This window comes from Ptychodera flava, chromosome 13 (genome assembly GCF_041260155.1).
Source record: "Ptychodera flava strain L36383 chromosome 13, AS_Pfla_20210202, whole genome shotgun sequence".
NCBI classification, from domain to species: Eukaryota; Metazoa; Hemichordata; class Enteropneusta; family Ptychoderidae; genus Ptychodera; species Ptychodera flava.
The window spans coordinates 23,200,920-23,223,235 of record NC_091940.1 but is presented as its reverse complement, the minus strand read 5'-3'; the positions used below and the strand labels follow the sequence as shown (position 1 = coordinate 23,223,235).

General features: G+C 36.7%; 1 protein-coding gene across 1 annotated transcript in view; it reads right to left on the bottom strand.

Annotated features, from left to right (window-relative positions):
- Nucleotides 1-1,149: 1,149 nt before the first annotated feature.
- The window catches only part of LOC139147869 (integrator complex subunit 8-like), a 127,057-nt gene continuing 105,890 nt past the window's right edge, over nucleotides 1,150-22,316 (bottom strand). The window contains exons 11-21 of the mRNA XM_070719084.1: nucleotides 16,840-16,973; nucleotides 12,616-12,726; nucleotides 11,887-12,082; nucleotides 10,276-10,382; nucleotides 9,618-9,805; nucleotides 8,698-8,853; nucleotides 7,713-7,831; nucleotides 7,185-7,413; nucleotides 6,612-6,676; nucleotides 5,814-5,857; nucleotides 1,150-3,370 (exon numbers count right to left, since the gene is read on the bottom strand). Of these exons, the coding sequence (XP_070575185.1) occupies nucleotides 3,254-3,370; nucleotides 5,814-5,857; nucleotides 6,612-6,676; nucleotides 7,185-7,413; nucleotides 7,713-7,831; nucleotides 8,698-8,853; nucleotides 9,618-9,805; nucleotides 10,276-10,382; nucleotides 11,887-12,082; nucleotides 12,616-12,726; nucleotides 16,840-16,973 (1,466 nt within the window). The 3' untranslated portion in view covers nucleotides 1,150-3,253. The remainder of the gene's footprint in view (nucleotides 3,371-5,813; nucleotides 5,858-6,611; nucleotides 6,677-7,184; nucleotides 7,414-7,712; nucleotides 7,832-8,697; nucleotides 8,854-9,617; nucleotides 9,806-10,275; nucleotides 10,383-11,886; nucleotides 12,083-12,615; nucleotides 12,727-16,839; nucleotides 16,974-22,316) is intronic.

Genomic DNA, 22,316 nt, shown 5'->3' with positions numbered 1-22,316 from the left:
AGACAAAAGAGGAGACTATGTTACTTCTTTGGGTGCAATTGAATGTGTATACATATGACCGTCCTCCTCAAAACAAACTTCCAAAAATCTTGGCAAAGTGTCACAAAATTTAAAACATAAATGCTGAAATTTGCCAAAAATTGGTCTCAGCACATTTTGACAAAGGTCAAAGTCAAATATGCTGGCCTGCATACACAGGTTTTGCACCAAATGGGAGTCTTTACAGGTGACCCATTCAGCACATAAGAGATGTGGCTGCTCTGCAGGGGTTACAAATGTTGCAGGACTTTCACAAGGTGACCACTGTAAAAGGTGATCACTAAGACCTCATCTCTTCTCACACACACACACTCTGACCATCATGCCATTCATTGGCGCCAAAGCATCTGGGTATGAAAAATGCAATCACTCTATACATTTTGTCAGTACAAGAAATAGTTATGGATCACAGGTGGTCATAGACGTCAATGTCTAGCAAAGCCTCCACAGATAACTTAATACAGGACACTATGTGTACAAATACACGTCATTTCAGATAGGCTTACTGTCTGCAAAACTTTTTTTCAAATTATGTTGAATTAATAATTCAACATAATTTGAAAAAAGTTTTGCAGACAGTACAACTCAGTTATGTTTGTACTGCATACAATGGGTGCCAAGCAACCTGTTACCTGGTGCAATTCTCCTAGCAACATCCCAGGGTAACCACGTGACCCTACTCTAAAATGGCATGAAGTCAGGGAACCCCCCTGCAGTTGTAAACAAACTCAAACAGCATGCTTGTAACTTCAGAACTTTGAACCTCAAAAATTTTAAGATGTGTCTGGTTCAGCTGTACTTTGTGAGGATGTAGCGAAAACCAAAATTGAAATCTTTATTATAAAACAGAATTATTGTTTTGTGCCAAAATTTCTGTACATTTTGGCTTGGCATAAATATGACTCTAGTATGCATACAAAATGTGTCCAGGGTTGCCATGTTTATGCTGATAGTCACTGAAAAGTAAGGTTTGGTTGAGATCTAGTTTGTTTTGAAAGAAAGTCTCAGATTGCCACAGACACCCATCCATGCATGCTGTTCATGACATCATACACTCAACTCAACATTCCAGTAATCCACCCACTCTTTAACAATAAAGGCACCAAGTCATATCGGAAAGCACTCTCTCAAACTTTATTTTCATAAAAAAAACAACTTCAAGAAACACTAAAATCTGTTTTGAAATGTATCTTGTAAAGACTGTACATTGTTTTAGAAAAAAAGGCACCAAAAGTATTTCACATCTTGATTCCCATCATCTATGACTTCAACAAGTCTATAAACTAAGTATTGGTACAAAATGAGGTACTTGAATATTTGGGATATAGCATTGCCTGCTTTTTTCCTTCAAAGCAAAACAAGAAAACGATCTATCCAAGAAACTCACATATTGAAGAATGGCCATGTCAATGAAACATTTCATAAACTGATGGCGGCTAGTCATGTCATCTCATTTTCAAGCATTGTTACCAGCAACAAAGATCTCAACTGGCAGTGAACACCTATACATTGTCAATCACACCTGGTGTATCGATTTCAGTTTTTATGATCTTTAAAGTAGGGAGAATTGAGCTGTAAAATTCTCAGGTTTATCTGTTTTGTTTATTTCAGATTTTTAGAATAATTCCTGGAATCCAGGGGACAAAGAAAACATCTCATAGATATTCAAAGACCTTTAAAGTAACAATAATGTGCCTAGGGCCTAGGCAACAGATGTCAAGACTCAAATTATCTTACAATACTTTCATAGCATGCTGCTCATAGTCTGAAGAAGTTATCACTATTTCGTTTTTGTAAGAATCAAAACTTGATTTTTCCCCTAGAGTTCAGAAGAGGTTTACGGGACAAAATGTTAAATCTTAGATAATTTGTTTCTCTGACACCAAAGTTTGCACCTTGACTTATTCTTTATCATGAAACAGAATGGTTTCATTAAAGTTTATGGTACTTAAGGAAAGTTTGGGCTAACACTTAAAACTTCTTTTGTTGAGGGACATGTACTTCACAGAGTCAGGAGAACTTGGTCAGCTATGAATGTCATAAAGTCTGCAGCCATCAGATTCAAGTATTGCTGATTTTATCACTTATATGTCCTAACAAAAATTACATCGATTGAGCCAAGCTGAATACAGTGACTATCCAAGCTGAGTACAGGGACAAGCAATGCTGAGTACAGGGACAAGCCATGCTGAGTACAGGGACAAGCCATGCTGAGTACAGGGACAAGCCAAGCTGAGTACAGGGACAAGCCAAGCTGAGTACAGGGACAAGCCATGCTGAGTACAGGGACAAGCAATGCTGAGTACAGGGGCAAGACACCCATTCAATATACTGCATCATAAGTTTTACAGTCTGGAAATGCATGCATTATACAAACAACAATGTAGGCAACTACATTTATCAACAGATAAAAAAGACAAATTCTTTCTCCCTGGTACAACTTTGATCTGTGGTTGTACTTACGTAATTCACTCTCTGCACAACTTTTGATTTTCCAATGAGTGTCATATCAATCTGTCTGCTGTGTACCCATATCAAGAATAATGCCTCTTTTATGCAACTAAAAACATGAACAGAATTGATGAATTTTTCTGAAGGTAGCACAAATCTGGAGAAAATTGCTATAGTGTCTAGCATGCTGTGTTTGGTGTAAGCAACAATAAAACAAGAAATGAAATTTGACATAAAGTAAAGAAAAATTTTTCTCTTCTTCCCTGGATGTATTGACTTTCTAAAATTACACAATATTCTGTTGGACAGATTCTCATTCTTCACTTCTGACAAGTTTTTCAAATGGGAGATTTGTGAGTGATTGATATTTCAGCTTGAATGAGGAAAATTCCAAAACACTAATCTGAATAATCATGTCTGCAAATCATGTGTGCGCATTCGTGTCTGATGTTCACAAAACAAGGCAGTGTCACATCTGAGGTCAATATGTACCGGTATTCAGGGATCTGCACATGCATATACACAAGAGTATTCACTAGGTATGTCAGGGCAAGAATATTCTCACGTTTCCTATTGCTTTACATGGAGAGTCATTTTCGTGTCATCAAAAACTGTCCATTTTCATACATTTGGTGGGAAACAGGTTCCTACTAGTAATTTGCTAGGACACATAATATCCACATAATAAATCTGAAATATTGTCCCTAGCTATCACTGACAATGATGACAACAACTTCCCCGGCTGTGTTGTCTCCTGAACAGATCAAAGATACTGTTTGGCCATCGCTTGTAGAAATTTGTTCTTCCTACTCTGTGAGGCTTGCTTCAAGATTTCTTCCGGATTGAAAGAGTTCAATTCTGGCCTTCCAATGCACTGAATCTGACAAATTGACAAGAATAATGTGAGTTTTAATACTTTGATACTGCACAATTTTGAATATTTTGATTAATTTTGATGTAAATCAATAAACCAAAATCTCAGTAGTATCATTCATATTTCTTTCTTTGAAAAGTAGTCGGGAAAAATAGATGCTCAAACATAATGCCCTTCCCCTAATTTCTATCATATTCATTTGCATTTAAGTTGAATATCCCCATCCTTTGATTGATGACCCTGATTTAACCCTTTCACCATCATGGTATGACCCAAACCCACTGTCATCAATGGTATGACCCAAACCCACTGTCATCAATGGTAATTGTAGACCTGTTCACAGGACATTGGATGTATAGATTAATTTTTTCTTTGAGTTATTCAAATGTTGATCTCCAGTATGCAAGTCATACGTTGGGTTAAAAATGGGTTTTTTTCAAGGTTCCCGTTTTGTTTGAGCAGCTACAGTTCATCACAGCCAAAACAAGTCATCGTTGATGACACAGTCCCCGCTTGCTAATGGGTACTTTGATTACAGGTCCTGTGATAAAAATACTTTGATACAGATGGCACTCAATGGCCAAGAATGAGTTCCATGGTGATGAAAACATAAAACCAATGTAGGCCACTATCCTAAAGGTCATTAAATGAGTCAACTGGGAATTAGTTGACTGGATGTTGCAAAACATTTTTCATACTATCCTAACACTAATAGATTATCACCGGTACCATATTTCATAAAGTTTAATGCAGTATTTACAACACTATGAGATCAACATCTGTATCAAGTTTCATCAAATTTGACGTTGTATTTGTGGATATATCACTCTAATTAGAAAGTTCATTACATATGCAATTACAAATTAATTAAAATGACACTGATAAATGTCTTTTTCACTGTTAAAGCAATGTGAGCTTAACATGTGTACAAAGTTCATGAATTTGATGCAGTATTTCTTGACATATCAGCCTAATTATGAAAGTTCAATAATTGACATGATACTGCTACATGACATGAAACAAATTGACGAGCATATGTATGAAATATGTCAATGTCCTTGTACCAACTTTGAATGATACTGGTGGAAATATGTCTGAGTTATGGCTCAGTATATGAGAAAATCGTAACAAGATCGCCGCCACGCAGCGATATTTGATCTTACTGTTTAAAAAATCAACATGTATATGTATGACATAAGTCAATGTCCAGTTACAAACTTTGAATAAAATCAGTTGAGACTTGCCAGAGTCATGGCTCTCGACATGAAAAAAACCATAACAAAATTGCCACCATGTGGCCATATCGGACCATATCGAGAAACAAATCAAAGTACATATTTATATTGAAGTACATGTGTATACTACGGTATAAGTCAATGTCCTTGTACCAACTTTAAATAAATTTGCTTGATACATGTCTGAGTTATGGTTCAGGACATCGAAAATCGTAAAAAAATGGCCACAAGGCGGCCATATTGGATCGTATCACAAAATAAATCAATGTGCATATGTATGACATAGGTCAATGTCCTTGTACCAACTTTGAATAAAATCGGTTGAGATATGCCTGAATTATGGCTCTGTACACGAAAAAATCATAACAAAATGGCTGCACAGCAGCCATATTGGATCGCATCACAAAACAAATCAATGTGCATATATATGACATAGGTCAATGTCCTTGTACCAACTTTGAATAAAATCGGTTGAGATATACCTGAGTTATGGCTCTGTACATGGAAAATCAAAACAAAATGGCCGCCTGGCGGCCATATTGGATCGTATCACAAAACAAATCAACATGCATATATATGACATAGGTCAATGTCCTTGTACCAACTTTGAATAAAATCAGTTGAGATATGCCTGAGTTATGGCTCTGTACATGAAAAAATCAAAACAAAATGGCCGCCTGGCGGCCATATTGGATCGTATCACAAAAAAATCGACATGCATATATATGACATTGGTCATTGTCCTTGTACCAACTTTGAATAAACTCGGTTGAAACATGCCTGAGTTATGGCTCTGTACATGAAAAAATCGTAATAAAATGGCCGTCTGGCGGCCATATTGGATCGTATTGCAAAATAAATCGATGTGCATCTGTAGGTCATAGTGCTATGCCTTTGTGCCAAGTTTGAACAAAATTGGTTCAGCAGTGTCTGAGAAACTGTTGATGACGGACGGACGGACGGACGGACGGACGGACGCACACGGACGGGACCCAATCTATAAGTCCCCGCCGGACTTCGTCCGCGGGGACTAACAAAATGCATGGTGAAAGTACAAGGTTCAAACTTATGAAGTGTCAGTGTTCACATATTTTCTATTTCTGTTTTGAAAACATCGTCCCTCCAGTACTGAAAATGTGTTAAGGCCTTTTATGTGGACAAACACAAATGCTGCTCAGTAAACAAGTCACTATGTCAGAGGGGTATGTACTTACTGCGGTCTTCTTCTTGTCAACCTCTCCATGTTTGTTGTGATTGTCTGAGGTCAAAGTTCAGAAAAAACAAAACCGCTGACCTAATTGCATTCTATGTCTTTAACAAATTTTTGCTTCACGTCGGCCCTTACTCATTTATGACACTACATTTTATCATGATGCAAATCAAAGATTCACGTAGACTTGCCGCTTGTCTCATTGCAGCTCCAGATCAAATTTTAGCCGAATGTGGTTGCTGAAAATCTTACCCCTGATGGCAGAATTTTGTCACCAGTGAACACAAAATGCAAGATTCATGTTATTGTTTAACTCTTGTCTTGTAATATTTTAAAATTTTCAAAATATTTCCAAAAAGAACATATACGCTGAACAACTGACTAAATCAAAAATCAAAATGGTTGGCATGCATGATGACTTGCAATTCGTATTGATAGGTGTGGTTCAAATGTAGTCTATCACTGCCAATTTGCATATATTCATATATGGCAGAAGGGGCCTGTCAACCATGTTTACTCATGAATATCAGGAGCACTATACAGTACTGTTGGAAAACTTGTTTTTGCATGGATATCAAAGTGAAAATCACTAATTGGCTACTATGGGTATGGATGGCTGAATTCCTTCCATGTGTTGAAAAATACAGAAAGCTACGCTGCCAATTTTGTATCCATCTCTGACATTAGGTCTACTTTGAAGTTTTACTTATAAAGTTTTGCAACATACAATGCAATGTTGTACCCTTGGAACACGAATTCACCATTCTGAAAAATTTTGAAACATATCTGCCACAAAGGATACAGACAAGAAACTCCAGAATGGTGACATCCCATATGTACTCATACAGTGCATCCATAGCATCGTAACTGAAAACATAGGAAACAGTCTGTGAGTTTTCAAGTTTATACATGTATTGATTAAAGCAATATGTTACAATATGGTGGTAATTAGAATATATATATATATATATATATATATATATATATATATATATATATATATATTATATATTAAATATTCACACACAGCTAATGAGAAAGTATCCTCTTTTAGTTTGCCTGATACAAATATACTACAGGAGACTCAGGGATAAATTCATTTTCACAAACATTTTTATATTTCATGTTATACAGCTCAAGTTTAAAGCCATTATAAAAGACACAAAGTCTGAAAAACTGGTATTATAGTTCTTAAGATTGAATTACCCTAATCGGCACAACATCGATAAAAGAGTAAATATTCTGATTTGGTGCACCAGCCCTGATGTCTGTGAACATGAAAGATGCATGTCACTATAGTGCCTGGGCAATCACTTGCTCACTCATTTTGTTTACCCCCAAACAAAGGTAATATAGGGTGTGCACTCTTTCTCACCAGCTTTTTTCCTGCAGTTCCTTGAAGGCGGTGGTGTAGTCCACTTGCTCCAGGAACTGACACAAGATGGCCGCCTGGGTGTGACACTGGAGATTGGAACAGCACTTGATGATTCTCTTGTAGACCTTCTCGTTCCACACGGTTCTTGGCACGGGCTGATTGAAGAAGTCGGTGACAATCATGGCAGCTTCGATGTAGTACTTGATGGCGGCGGCAAACTCTCCATTGGCTGTGAGGTGCAAAATGGAGATGCATAAGGATGGGACTCCTTAGTCATTGGAGAGGGTACGTAAAAAATAAATTAGAAAAAACTATGGGTAAGGGTTGTCAATTTCTTTCCTATAAAGGATGTAACACTGTTACCCGTACTAATTTCTGTAGACTTGGCTGTGCATCCACCTTGACAAATGGGCAACTTTTCTCAAAAGAGAAATGCTGTATAAAGTCAGACTTTTGCGAAAAATTACTGGAAACTTCAAAATTACACATTAGCAAAGAAAGCTTTCGCTGTAATGAGATTTAACTCACAGTAATGGATATCAGCAGTGGTTTTCAGCCAGGACGGTTGTGATGCATCCACAGACAGGGCGTGGCTTACTGTCTGGCTTGTTACCATGGCAACAGAATCTTTGCTGATGGCGCTCACACTGGAAAAGGAAGTTAATGAAAACGATTATTGGGAGAGTGCATGAAACTGACAGAACAGCAAGGTGACTAAGAGAACAAATATCTTTGGTAATGGCCCCGTCACACACCTTGACGATTTAGCCAGCATATGCCAACATATCAAACTTTCTCTAAACCGCTGGCTTACTGAAGTAACGATGTATTTTTCAATTTTGGGTTTATATATAGCGTATTCATAACATACTCATAGGTTAAAAATATTGGGTAGGGTTAGACAATTATCTCTACGCATTTCAACTTATGAGTGATTTACAAGTACCGTAATGTGTGTCAACGAGCACATAACCTACCTACAACTTATGGCCCACGTGTGTGGGACCTATGAGCAATATGCTGGCATATGTTGAACAGTTTTGAGCATGCACAAAACTTTTCGATGATCTCGCCCTGCTACAACATATACCAGCATGCTTCAGCAGGCTCTTAACTTTAATATACAAAACTTACTCATAACGTGTTCGACGTACGCCCAGTGTATTCACCAAAATTTCGACACATTGGCATACGCTGGCTAAATTGTCAAGGTGTGACAGGGCCTTTAGTGAATGTTACTTTTAAAATTACAAGAAAGTATACAACAACATAATTACATAATTATGAAATCATGTGAAAATATGCAGATTTTTCATGATCTTGTTCAAACAGAACACAAGTAGGACAACATGAAATTTACAAATGAAACATACAACGTGCACATGCATGAGTGGTGAGGCAAGGTGTTTGTGAACCTTCTTGTCAAATTTACCCTAATATTAGCTGATTTTAAAAAGATACAGACAAATGTTTTATAGAAGGAGACTGCTACTCATTTAACATTGTAACTTACTTTGTGATGGTGGTTGGCCACAGTGTCGGGTAATCGCTGGAAAGATCAGTGCTGATGTCGTCCTGGATGATGTTGTACATTTTAACCAGACATGAAATCAACATGGAAAGGCACGTCGGTTCTTGCAACTGCTCAAGGAAATGAACAAACTGCAGCCTGAAACACACAAGCACAAGAAAGAGTCCTGCTAAATAATGACTTCTAAGTGATTCAAATTGTTACATCGATTTGGTAAAAACAGCTATCCTTTCCCTGTCATACCAGGAAAAATGGCTAAAAATTCTCAAAGTCCATTCCTGCTTTGCCTTCAAGGCCAGCACACGAAAGATACTTTTTGCTCTTATTGAGGATAAATGTTCACAGTTTCTTCTTTCAAAGGAAATATCATCTGAGCTGTATTGGTCTGCTAAAAATCTCAATAGCGCTGATTGCAAATGTCGTTTTTCTTTCATTAAATATTTAAAAAAATATTTGCCTGCATATTCTGCAAGACATGCAAGAACGATGAAAACAAATGTGGTAGTGTTACAATGGTTACTTAAAAAGTCACACTAATGCATGGTTCGGACTACAAGCTGCAACAACAGCCACGCATATAACAATAAAATTTGTCTGAATCAAGCAGAAGTGTCTGATGTGTAGTGCGCGTGGAGCTATATTTCTTAACATACCTGAAATAGCGATCAGTGCTATTAAAGAAAACTCTCTTAAATTTTAAAGTTTTCGATGGACAGTTATCACTTTTTAATATTCACAAATATATTCAAATATTTGGCAAAAGTGACAGTCATCTTTTCATGTTAATACTTGTAAATTGAAAGTGCAAGATATCTTCCCAGTTGCCTTGAATGTGCTGTCTCCCTCCCTCCCTCCCTCTCTCATCTCTTTCTTACCCTCCTCCATCATGTTACAATACTCACTTTGGCAAAACGGCACTGGATGCATCCCTTGATATTTGGACACCACCCTTGCCGCTGACAAATCCTCTTTTTTGGTGAGTCATGTTGACAAAAACGGTCACCATGGCATCCCACAAATCCCGCGCTGCCTTGCGGCTGACCTTGATGTCTGGTAGGTCTTTACACACACTGGCAATCAGCTTGCCGAACTGAAAGAGATGAAGTGTGCTTGAGAATTGAGAACTAGACTTAGTCTCGGCTTTTGTAACAATACTAACATGCATGAGCTCTAACTTCTTCCAATCCTTGAAAAGTAGCATTTGGTTTGCTTTAACTCTTTAATCACCAAATAATGGTACAATCTCATTGTTTTCAGTAGGGTGGGTGCATCCACATCATCCATAAACAGGAAATTAGGGTGAACAGGTCAAAATAAAAAGATGCTGTATTTGTCATATATGCCATATGATAATATTACTTGCAACAGTGATAACTCGGGTGAGCCAGAAGATGCAATCTCAGAGAAAGTAAGAAATAAATACATCATATTTCAAATACAAGAATTGATGAGTGTCTTTCAAGTACTTTATTTTCATGGTTTTGGAATATTTACTTGGTGCATAGGCCGGATCCATTCCAGGGAGGGGGAGAAGGATTGAAGGAACTAGGGATAACTTACATCTGCATAGGGAGACCTATTCTTCACTTCAAGTAAAGAACTCCAGGATTTTGTATTGAGAAGAAATGCCACACACTGCTCAATGATTTCATCTTCTGGTTGGATGTCTGATCAGCATTAGAAAGTTCAGATAAAACATACAAATGTATGATCATTGTGTCACAAATTTTCTTGGTCAAATATCTTGCCAGCTTAGAATTTTACTTTAAATATTGCATCTTAAAACTTTGCTTTTTAGAAGCACAACTTTCATTATGTAGACACCAATAATCTCTTATAGAATCTTGCTTAAGGTGGTTGGAAAGGCTAGAGCGTCAGTTATAAATTTCAACAAAACTATTAAAATATAAAAGTAGTCAACATTCTCTGTGGAATAAAAAAAACTAGACATTTGGGCACAAAGGCATTGCAGAGTTATAGCCTGTTAAAACTTCTGAAAAACTGACCAAATAAGAAGAAGTTGGGGAGTCCTTAGTGTATTATCTATGGTAGAGGTCCCCTAGCTTTTAATAAAATGTTTGAAAAGGGAAAGTCATTATTTGCTGTTTTTCAGGAAAGTTTGACAAGGTGGTGCTGGCATTCAGAGTGAGTGACTGCTATTGTAAATGCATTTTTAGATTCTTTTAGTGTCAAAGAGGTGTCAAAAGTGAGATAACCAAAAAAAACTGCTCTATGTACTTCAAAGAGGGGTGCAAATATGGCTTGTTTTCAACATTTTTGACAGAATAACAGTTTTCCTACATAATTGTATACCATTTAATCCAACTTTGAAATGAGATATGGACATGGAATTTTTACAGCCTATTAACAAGGTTACAGATAAGATTTGTACGGCACAATTTTCCTGTATTTGAAGTACTTTTTGAAAAAAACATTTTGAAATTTGAAAGAATTTTTAATAATTTTTTGATATATAAACCCATGTAAAATCATAAAAACAAATTTTATTTACAAATCCTGCCGTACAAATCTTACAATAAATAGTGTCAACATATTTATAACTAATTTGGTAATATTAATACTATCCAATTATTATTAAATTCAAATATGTAAAAAAAATATGAAAAATTAAATTTTAATATTTACTGGTGTCATATTTCAAAATCATGGCTGCAAATATACAATTTTTATATTCTTTGGAGAAAATATTAACTAAGGGAGTTATCCTGAAAATTTGAACTAAATATCTTGATTCTAACACTTAAACTTGACATTAACTCAGAGAAAAGAATTGTGCAAAAATAGCCTTTCCAAACCACCTTAATGGTGCAGGATATGCTGATACACCATTTTACTTCTTGTGAGTGACCAGAAGTCTTAGGCAGGAGTACACAACTGCAGTATTGATTTTCAGTGAGGTAAAATTCCTATGTATATAATGAAAACTATTTCAATTAGGTTCAGTAGAGTTACTGCATGACCCCTGAATACCTCTCAACAGTCTGGATAGAAAGGCTCAGTTTTGAAACAATAGAACTACATTTTAAGTGGTGAGGTTTGTTTTAATTTAATCTATGATAATATTGAAGATGTCATGAGCAGAACAACTAAAATTAAAGTTAATGAACATAATTTATGCATCAGTCATTAGCTGAAATATTTCCTACTCACCACTTGTTGAAGATGTCAGACAATTTATCACCCTCTTGATATAGTTAGCTTTATCATCTTCACTGACTACGCTAAGATCCTGACTCAGCATTTCAACATATAAAATCTCTTGACTGATTGCCTTGGCCAGCTTGAAGGAATGATCTTTGACTGTTTCGTGCGCTTTTTCCAGGAGTTTCTTGGCCATGCTGTAGCTCTAATTATACATGAAAAAAATTTACACCTGATTTAATGTGTGCCCTCCAGGCAATTTCACAAATATAAAGTTACATGTGCTGTACTTCAAAAATGTTACATTCTTCTCATTCAAGTTAATCTGATTGTACTGTGGACATCGTGGTTTGTGGCTATACTGTTCTTCATAGATTATGCGATGGGCAAATTCTCCTTAACTCAGCTTATTTCTTAGCTTCTCTCTCCAAAACTCCAATGGTAGACATGGAGATATTGTAGTGAAATGTGACACTTCTATCAATCAAATGATGAGTGACTGCATACCAAACTATTACTTGAAGTAATTTTGATTCGTCATCTACTGTTTCACTTTGAAATTTGACAACTTTGGACATGATTCTGACTGATGTGGCACGCTAGCATGCTTAGGGTACCCATTCTTGTAACCTAGTATCACCACCTACAACATTTAAAGCCCTGTGTTTAAATTTGAAACTTTATCACAGAGCTTCTCTCCACAGAGCAAAATAAGAAAAAGCTTGGAGAGATCCCTACCTTGATATTTCTGCAGTGTTTGGCCTTGACGAGTGTAAGGAACACCAAGTCCTGTGTCTTGCTGTTACCCATGCCCTCAATGACAAAGTTGTAACTCTTGGATACCTGCCACTGAAACGAACAACATGCACGTTTCCAGCTGTTACAATAGCAGTGAGTGCCATAAAAACTCCATCAATGTAACTTGCTATAACAATGTAATGAAAAGATTTTCAGAAGAGTATTTTTCTGACCTCTTTCAAAACGCACACTTATAGAATCAGGATTGCAAGGCTCTGCTAGTTCAAGCAAACTCCCATCTCAAATGTTTTAAAAAGTATTTTACAAAGGAATAAGATGTCTGGGTCTTCTCTTTACTTTGACTTTTGCATGTCAAATCATCTTTGAACTGACTGATTTATAATCTTCATTCCACATTCCTTTATGTTTAAATACTTGTGATTATGGTTAGGTCAAAGAATTTGAATAAAACAAAATGTAAACCCAAATACATGTATGACTAGAGCCAACTCAAACAAACTTGCAGTTTGAAATACAAATATACCATATTTATTCACTGCATAGCAAACAGCACTCCTATGCGTACTCTTATGATTGGGCTATTTTATCATTTGGACTATTTAACTACTTTTACAAAATATCTCTATCTCTCTCTCTCTCTCTCTGTCTTTCTCTCTCTCTCTCTCTCTCTCTCTCTCTCTCTCTCTCTCTCTCTCTCTCTCTCTCTCTCTCTCTCTCTCTCTCTCTCTCTCTCAACTCAGCCATTATAGCAGAATAGCCCATCAAAATGATTAAATTTCACACTGAACAGTGCGTCTAATATAATAAAAATACACAAACAACATGTTAAAGGTATACTGTCACCTGTTCCAATTTTGCCACAGTTACCATGGAAAGAGAAAATCTAACCAATCACAGATTTTAAGCAGCTGGCCGCTTTTTTAAAAACAGCTAGCGCACTCACACGGGCATTTTGAATACCAAGGAATGCCCCTTTGATCATATATGGGCATATTTAGATTACAGGTGATTTATACCTTTAAAAACATGGTTGAAATGTCAAGCACAGACAAAGGATTTAATTGACGTTGAACTTCAGCATTAGGTTGTGGCAAGGACATACGGTTATAAGGGAGTGTCGCTGCATACAGTCCCGCATAGAGTCTTTGTCATTTTCACTAACGGTATTTCAGAAGCATGAGTCCATCGCACTGACTCTGATCTTTGACCCTTCAAAATCGTCACTGTAACATTGGTTGAGACGAAGTGCATTCACATATTACATGTATGACACATGAGATAGCTGGCGTGTAACTGGCAAATATTAAACATTTCTTGTTCTACTTTGTTTAGTGTTATAGTTTGTTATGGTTCCACTCGTAATTAAGACAATTAGACATGTGAATTCAACTCAATTTCAAACGGCATTTTATGTAAATGGTATCCAGGGATCTTCATACAGCATCATAATCCACACCGTTAGATTGTCACAGGTGCACTATGGTTGCAGAGACGATTGACAGAACTATGTAATGTACAGTTCAATTGTGGTTATATTCATATTTTGTGAAGTCAAGATTTGACGAGAATTTGAAATACAGCAGGCAAACCCATAGTCTTGACTTCCAGAATTCGGCCGCTTCGCTGTTGCTGCGCCACAAGCGTTGGGGAGTGTGACTAAGCATCGAGTCGCGAAGCGACGAGGTCTGGAGACTACCGATTTCTGCATTCCAGGATATTTATACCCACCAATCAAATAGCTCCATTAACATTTGAGACAATAGGCAAAACTTCGTGCATATTCAATAGAAGGAGGAGCTTCTAAAAATAACTACAAAGAACAAGATGTAACTCACAGCGTCAATAAACTCGTCACCGGTGACTTTACCCAATCAAATGACATATCAATCATACGTAAAGACTTTCAGGGATTCCCTCAACTTACTGATGTACCACAAGAGTGCTAACACGACAGGCACCGTAGCTAGTTCGACTGAAAAAAATGTAGCTGACAACAGAACTGAAGCACAGTCCCTCTACGCAGAGGGACTGTGACTAAATAATCAATTGTGGCAGAGAAAAACTGTCGCTTGAGTGTCTGAGAGACAAGCAGGTTGACACAATTGCTGCTTTTTTATGTGGGAAAGAAATACAGAAAGTCAGTTGTCTTTCAGATTGCACCATTCTGCTATACGATACATTACAAAGGAAACTTGCACTGCAACACAAGTCCATCGCCATGGTTGTGTCTCAATTAGTGGCTCTGATGAAAGCAAGTAAATTTTCTGCTGCAACAGTTGATAGTGTATAGGGACAGTAGCGTTCAACTAGGTCAAGGGGTCATATATAAAATTTGAATTCAGTGCTCCGCCTGCCCAGCTGACATAATCATGGAATGTAGTGGTAGTCTCCAGACCCTGGATCGCTTCACTACACAACATGTCTGTCCCTACGCCAACGGGGCACTTTAATTTGATTGTTCAAATTGCTACAGCGAAGCGAATGAGGTCTGGAAAGCGAGACTAGCAAACCCAAAACTTTGTTGCCAAGTGTTCCATTGTGCAGTATACACATATTGAGTGGCCATGAGGGCAACACCATACGTATGTACCCCGAGGGACTGTGAGTCACCCCAAAAACCGACTGTTTCCCGAGGCTGAAGGCAACAGTCTGTTTTGGGGGTGACTCACAGCCTTGAGGGGTTTAAGACGTATGCTGTTGCCCTCATGGCCAGTCAATATGTGTTTTATAACACATTACATCCACAGTCATGCATAAGAACGTACCATACACAAAACTTGTCGCAATCCATGTAATATGTTGGAATGGTTGGCAAGAAAGAGTTTTTTTCCGACAGTCTCAGTACCTCTGCAGAACGTTTAATGCACCTTTGGATTATCGTTTTCGTCCGTTTCGAGTCATTGTTGGCAAGCAGAGCATTCAGTTCTTCTTCAGAAAGTAGGATAAACTGAAAAATTTCTCGACTTTTGTTTCGCTCAGCCGCAGGTGACATCTTTGTTTACATTCCAGTTGGCGCATGCGCCAGTGTAGTTTATGACATCAGCAGGCATCATTTTTCGGAACTGATGCCTGGCAGGCAACAGATCTGACAAACGATGCCTGATGACGTCGTTTACGTGAATCAGCTCAAAAAGAACGCATCCCACGTGACTATCAATTGGCGAAAGAGAACACAGACTGCGGATGAGGTGTAATACAGTATGATGCTATGATTAAACTATGTTTGGGTAAACCCTCCATGACGTCACACTCATCCAGCAATATACTTCTTTGGATTTCCCCATGGCAATGCATGGAGGGCCTTCAGTTCACAGATCTTCCTCTCTTTTACACAGATTCTATGGAGCATGTATCATAAAGGTGCCCTAAAAAGCACTGATGATTATTACTGTTCCTGTAGTAAGGCCAACATTAAGGTGGTGTGGCACTTTATCATGGCACACTTTCATTCAAAGCATAATTTTTCTTACCAAAGATTATATGAAAATCCCCACATACTATATATTTCAAAAAAGCAGAGAACTTAAGCTTAGTATGGTAGTAATGGTTTTCTAGAAGGAAGAAGTATGTATTTGAGGTAAAAAACCTCAATTTATGTATGAATGATAAAAATTACTTTAGGTCAAAAGTTTGTACTACTTTACAAAATTTAGCGTCTCATTTGAAACTGGAGTACATGTGAAAAAATGACAATGTTGTTTTGCATTATCTATATTCACTCTTAAGTGGTAGAGGTTAAAAGACTGACATTCAAAAATTGATTAAAATCATGATAAGCAATGTAAATTACTCATATTCAAATTGTAAGAACCTTATTACCAAAATGTATCTTTTCATAAACATATTATTTAAGCATAATGTAAAAATTTCATAAACTTTGACCCCGCTGGAGTGGAGTTAATTTTTTTGAAATGTTGAAAATGGGAGAAAAAAGCCAGGAAATTTGGTGCTTTGCATATATTTGTATAAGTATTATTATACGCTTCTTTCCAGCCCAACTTGATTGCTTGTCATGCTAAAAGGTGAGCCCCACCAATATTTTAATCTCAGATTAAAAAATCAAAGAAAATTGAATAAATCTTTGCAAAAAATGTAATTTTGAGCACATGCACTTTGTCATGTGCAACGCCAACTTAATCTTAACCATAAAACTATAAGGTAGCCTACAAAAAATTAGCAATGCTCAAAGCATATTTTACTAACCTTGTCAGATATTGAAGAGTATCTTTTACCCGGTGCAAGTTTACAAAGTTCAGTCAACAGAGCGAGGATTTGATCAGGATTGTTACTCTGTATCAACTTCTGCTCCAACTGACCAATCAACACTGATCTATTTTCTGAACAGAAAAGATAGAAAATGCCAAAATAAGACTTGACATGAGCTACCGGTAGTATTGTGGTATCTAAACTTCATGCACCCGTGACGTACAGAATTAAAAACAAAGATATTGACACCAGTGCAAAATTCTGTTTGTATGTCTGATGAGGTCACTTGCAGTATAAATTGTGTTGCCAGATGTAAAAGAGTGTGATGATGTCCACTCTTTCAAACAATAGTTTGGCCAATATCAATTGTTATCATCAATGGTGATTGTCGACCTCTTTACAATGAACCAGGGGTGAACAGGTTACAGTTTGGTGATGAAGAAAAGTTGATGGACGCTTTTTATCACTTATATTAAATACAGTTGATAATCAGTAACTTTGTGTGGTAGGTAACTCAAGGCCGGTGTTACAAAAGAACAAGATGATATTCAATCTTGTTTTGGATTCTGTGAGGGGATTTTATATAATCTTTGGTAAGAAATATATCTTTATATCACTGACAAGAAGAGTTACTAGGTTAATTTTAAGTTGTTCGGTGTAGATGGAAGAGGAACTGATACTTCTAAAAGGTGAAATGTCAGCTTTCTTTACATGTTGATAACATGGGAAGTCAACAGAAGACTTGGCATAGAAAAGGAAAACTGATGACAGATTGCGTTTTACAACTCAAATAAAATGTGTCAATATTTGTGTGATATTATGAAAACTCTATATAGAGCTATTAAATCAAAAGTAAACATGAAAAGTGCCTTAAAACACCAGAATGCTAGTCCAACAGTGCTTGGTTTGCAATACTTTTGGTGACATGACAATAAAGCAGATTAGAACAGAATAGAAATATGAAACATGACTATTTGTATTCAACAAAATTCTTACTTGTTGACTCATGTCAAGTGAGAGTGTGTATAGTGTAAAATGGAAATTGACAAAACTGCAATGTAGAAAGGCCATGACCTTGAAAAGTGACCTTGAACTTTTCCAAACACAAGTGCGTGCATGGCTAGGTTTCAATGGCTTAAGCTACTTTGTCTCTCACTAAACCATAATGCTTCTGGAATATTTCATGGGAACACTGTTCAGTTTTTCCTTCATTCCATATCCTCCACAGATCAAGAACCCAACACAAGAGTGAACATCATCTCGTTCTTTGTAACACCGGCCTTCAGTTACCTACCACACACAGTTATTGATTATCAACTAGCTTTAATACAAAGCAATGGATACGTTGCTACAACATGATACGCGGTAGCCTCGATGTCAAATATTAAATCATCCCAATGTCCATTGGCGTGATTGTTAGCTAAAAGACAGTACAGTGACTTTTACGTACAGGAACGACAGATTTCTTGCATTTACAGCAAAAATAAGCCAGAGTTTCAATATAACAGTCAACGAATTATATATGGCAACTCTAAGTCTCATAAATATTAATTACTAATCTAATGAATATTAATATCAATATACGTGGACATCAACCATCCTTCCTCGCATCATTGGAAGAAATACCGTCAACAAGAGTCATTTCATGTTAGTATATATTGTCAATATCTACCTTTCTGTAATTAGTGTCACTATATGATATGAGTTATTGTGTGTTTCTACCATCAATACCTTTCTGTATTTCATGTCACCAAAAGAGTCATTTCATATTAGTAACATCAATGGCTACCATTCTATATTTATTGCCACCATATTGTATACCGTGAATATCAATCATTGTATGATAGCATCGTCAATGGCTACCTTTCTTTATTTCGTGTCACTAGAAGAAATACCATCAATAAGAGTTTATTTCATTTTAGTTAGTACAGCAGAAAATGGCTACAATTCTGTATTTCATGTCACCAAAAAAATAACATCAATAGAGTCATTTCATGTTACATGTAGGACTGTCAATTTGTGCCAACACTGAGTCATTATTATCCTCCATTTATACAGAAGTAATCTTCTGGAAAGAAAAAATCTTCAAATATGGCGACTGATTTCTTGGAGGCTTTTGATAGCAACCGACTAGGTAAGCAAATTGGTACTGTCAACTTGATAAATGTGGATGAAAATGGAGGTGATGACTTTGCAGAGGTCAAGCATCGACTCTGTAAACGTGTTGGAAAACACTGAAAGAAATTGAAAAAATGACTGGGGAGACAATTGAGGAATATACCATTGGTAAGTCAGGGGCATGTGAACGTCAAGGTAGACAGTTTGATGCCAGGAACTGGCAAACCTGGAATCAATCTGTGATCAGAAAGAAACACTGGAAAGATGTATACAAAAAAGATAATTACAATGGACTGATGGTCATTGCAGCTGTAACTGATGAAATGGTGCCGACTGAAATACGAAAAAGATTTGCCCAATATGACCATGAACTTATGCCTTTGCACTAAAACAGAGTTTGATCCAAGAGTTCATGTTGGTTAGAGAAGATGGACGCATAGCCAATCAATTCTCTGGAATCGGGCGTAAGTCAGAAGAATCGTGTATAGGTATTGTGTTTCTTGCATACAAATTCAAGAAACATCATGTCATCCCAAGATATGAAGATGCAAAACTAGAACCTGGTTATGCTTACTGTGACATGGCAGCAAACACCAAAAAAGTCTCAGTGGAAGACTGGGTTGAAAATCAACTAGCTACAATCAATTCAATCCTAGCAGAAGCCGAAGGAATTGCATTCAAGAAACTTGTAGGGCTCACCATCGGTTATTCACACACTTGCCCAATCAGAAGTAAAGACGGCACCAACAAAGTTGATCCTTGCGATCCCATGACCTGGAGAAATGCCGGAAGTATTGAATCCATTTGGAACACTGAGTATAAAAATAAAGGCTACCATAAATTGGTAGCTCTCACAGTCATATCCAAAGAAACAGTAGAAAATGGAGACTGGTCAACATATGCTGAGAATGCCATAACTGAGTTGAATTCAAAACTGGTATATGAGTATGGTGACCTGTTCACAGAATGTCAGTACATAAAAGGAAAGAAATGGGAAACTGCAGCTGTTCTGTATGTTGCATACAAAGTAAATGAGTAGTACCAAATTCTCAGCACCTTAAAATACAATTTTGCCACCTAAAGTGAGTCATAAAAGTCTAAGGTGGTTGACCACATTGTCAACATGGTGGATTTCTACACTGATTATCCACATAAGATTACACAAGCGACCTAACGCACAGTACAATAAATTACCAACAATACTCTTTGATTTGTGTCCTAGAAGGTTACTTTTCTAAAAACTTTTTCAGTTCTGCATGTAAGCACTAGTGTGCAGCATCAGAATATGTTTTAAATAATATCTAGTAAAAGTACGTTTAGATATTTCAGTTAAAGTTTGAAAATAACCACTAAACAACCATAAAAGTCACATTCTGCAGGTACTACAAATGCCATACTTTTTAGGCAGCAAGTTATGACGAACTGAAGGGGTCATTCTCTGAGAAAACTTAGCATGCAAATTTCTTTTGTCACTTCCATTGCAAAAAATCAATATCCTTTTGTTTCATAAAACAGGTGCAACTAGTCTCCCTACTTTCCATCATTATTCTGTATGGCTGAGGACACAATCTCTGGCAACTTAACAAAAATGCTATCTCCTCTCTAATTATGCATAATTTTCCTAAATTATTTAAAATGAGAATTGAGGAGAATGGTGTGAATAAAAGTACGTTTTCAAAATTTTGATAAATAGTCTGTGAATTTGTCTACACATGGAGACATAGTAGACTTCACTCGGGTATCTCTGAGGATATAAATTGCAATGAGTTATGGGAAATCTACAGTACTGTGTAACGGCTGATATAGCTCCGCTGTGTTTATGTAGAGAATAACTATTTTTGACACATGTTGATGAAGAAGGTGGAAATCTTTGATAGCTCATTTAAGTGGCCAGAAAAAAGTGGCTAAAATAGCTGCAGAAATCCACATTTGAAGATTTCAACATAATTTGAATAGATCACATCGGATCATCCCAAAGGACATGTCAACCAAGCTATCTGACGAGTAGTTTTTTGAGAATAAAATTTTCTGACCAAAATGGCAAATATTGCCCCAAAAAATAAAAATTGCAGATTTCACCATAATTTCAATATATCATATATTACAATAATCCCTTGAAAGCTGTATACCAAATATCAAAGCTATCGATTTGCAGTTTTTGAGAAACAAACTTTTTGACCAAAATGGCAAAATTTGCCCCGAAATACAAAATTGTAGATTTCATCATAATTTCAAAATATCACATTTAGTTCATCTGTAGGAACCTGTATACCAAATTTCAAAGATATCAGATGAGTAGTTTTGGAAATACACATTTTTGACCAAAATGACAAAAATTGCCCCCAAAATAGCTATCAAGTGAGTAGTTTTGGAAATACACATTTTTTGACCAAAAATGGGAAAAATTATCCAAAATATACAAAAATATAGCTGCAAGCAGCAATGCCGGGGCCAAAGCAATCTTAGGTAGGTCAAAGGTCATCGAGGTCACGTGACATTTTGTCAAAAAATTGTATCCCATAGTTATCCCTATATACCAAAAATCAGACCTCTAGCTCTGTTGGCTTGCCCAAAATTAGATATGTGCATATTAATGAGGTATGACATATGGTACCATAAGGTCTCCCATCATACCAAATATGAAGGGTGTAGTCCTTGTGGTTACTGAGTTATGGACAGATATGTATACTTGAGGTCAAAGGTCATTGAGGTCATGTGACATTTTGTCAAAAAAATTGTATCCCATAGTTATCCCTATATACCAAAAATCAGACCTCTAGCTCTGTTGGCTTGCCCAAAATTAGATATGTGCATATTTAATGAGGTACGGCATATGGTACCATAAGGTCTCCCATCATACCAAATATGAAGGGTGTAGCCCTTGTGGTTACTGAGTTATGGACAGATATGTATATTTGAGGTCAAAGGTCATCGAGGTCACGTGACATTTTGTCAAAAAAATTGTATCCCATAGTTATCCCTATATACCAAAAATCAGACCTCTAGCTCTGTTGGCTTGCCCAAAATTAGATATGTGCATATTTAATGAGGTATGACATATGGTACCATAAGGTCTCCCATCATACCAAATATGAAGGGTGTAGCCCTTGTGGTTACTGAGTTATGGACAGATATGTATATTTGAGGTCAAAGGTCATCGAGGTCACGTGACATTTTGTCAAAAAAATTGTATCCCATAGTTATCCCTATATACCAAAAATCAGACCTCTAGCTCTGTTGGCTTGCCAAAAATTAGATATGTGCATATTTAATGAGTACGGCATATGGTACCATAAGGTCTCCCATCATACCAAATATGATACCATTTGAGGTCAAAGGTCATCAAGGTTATGTGA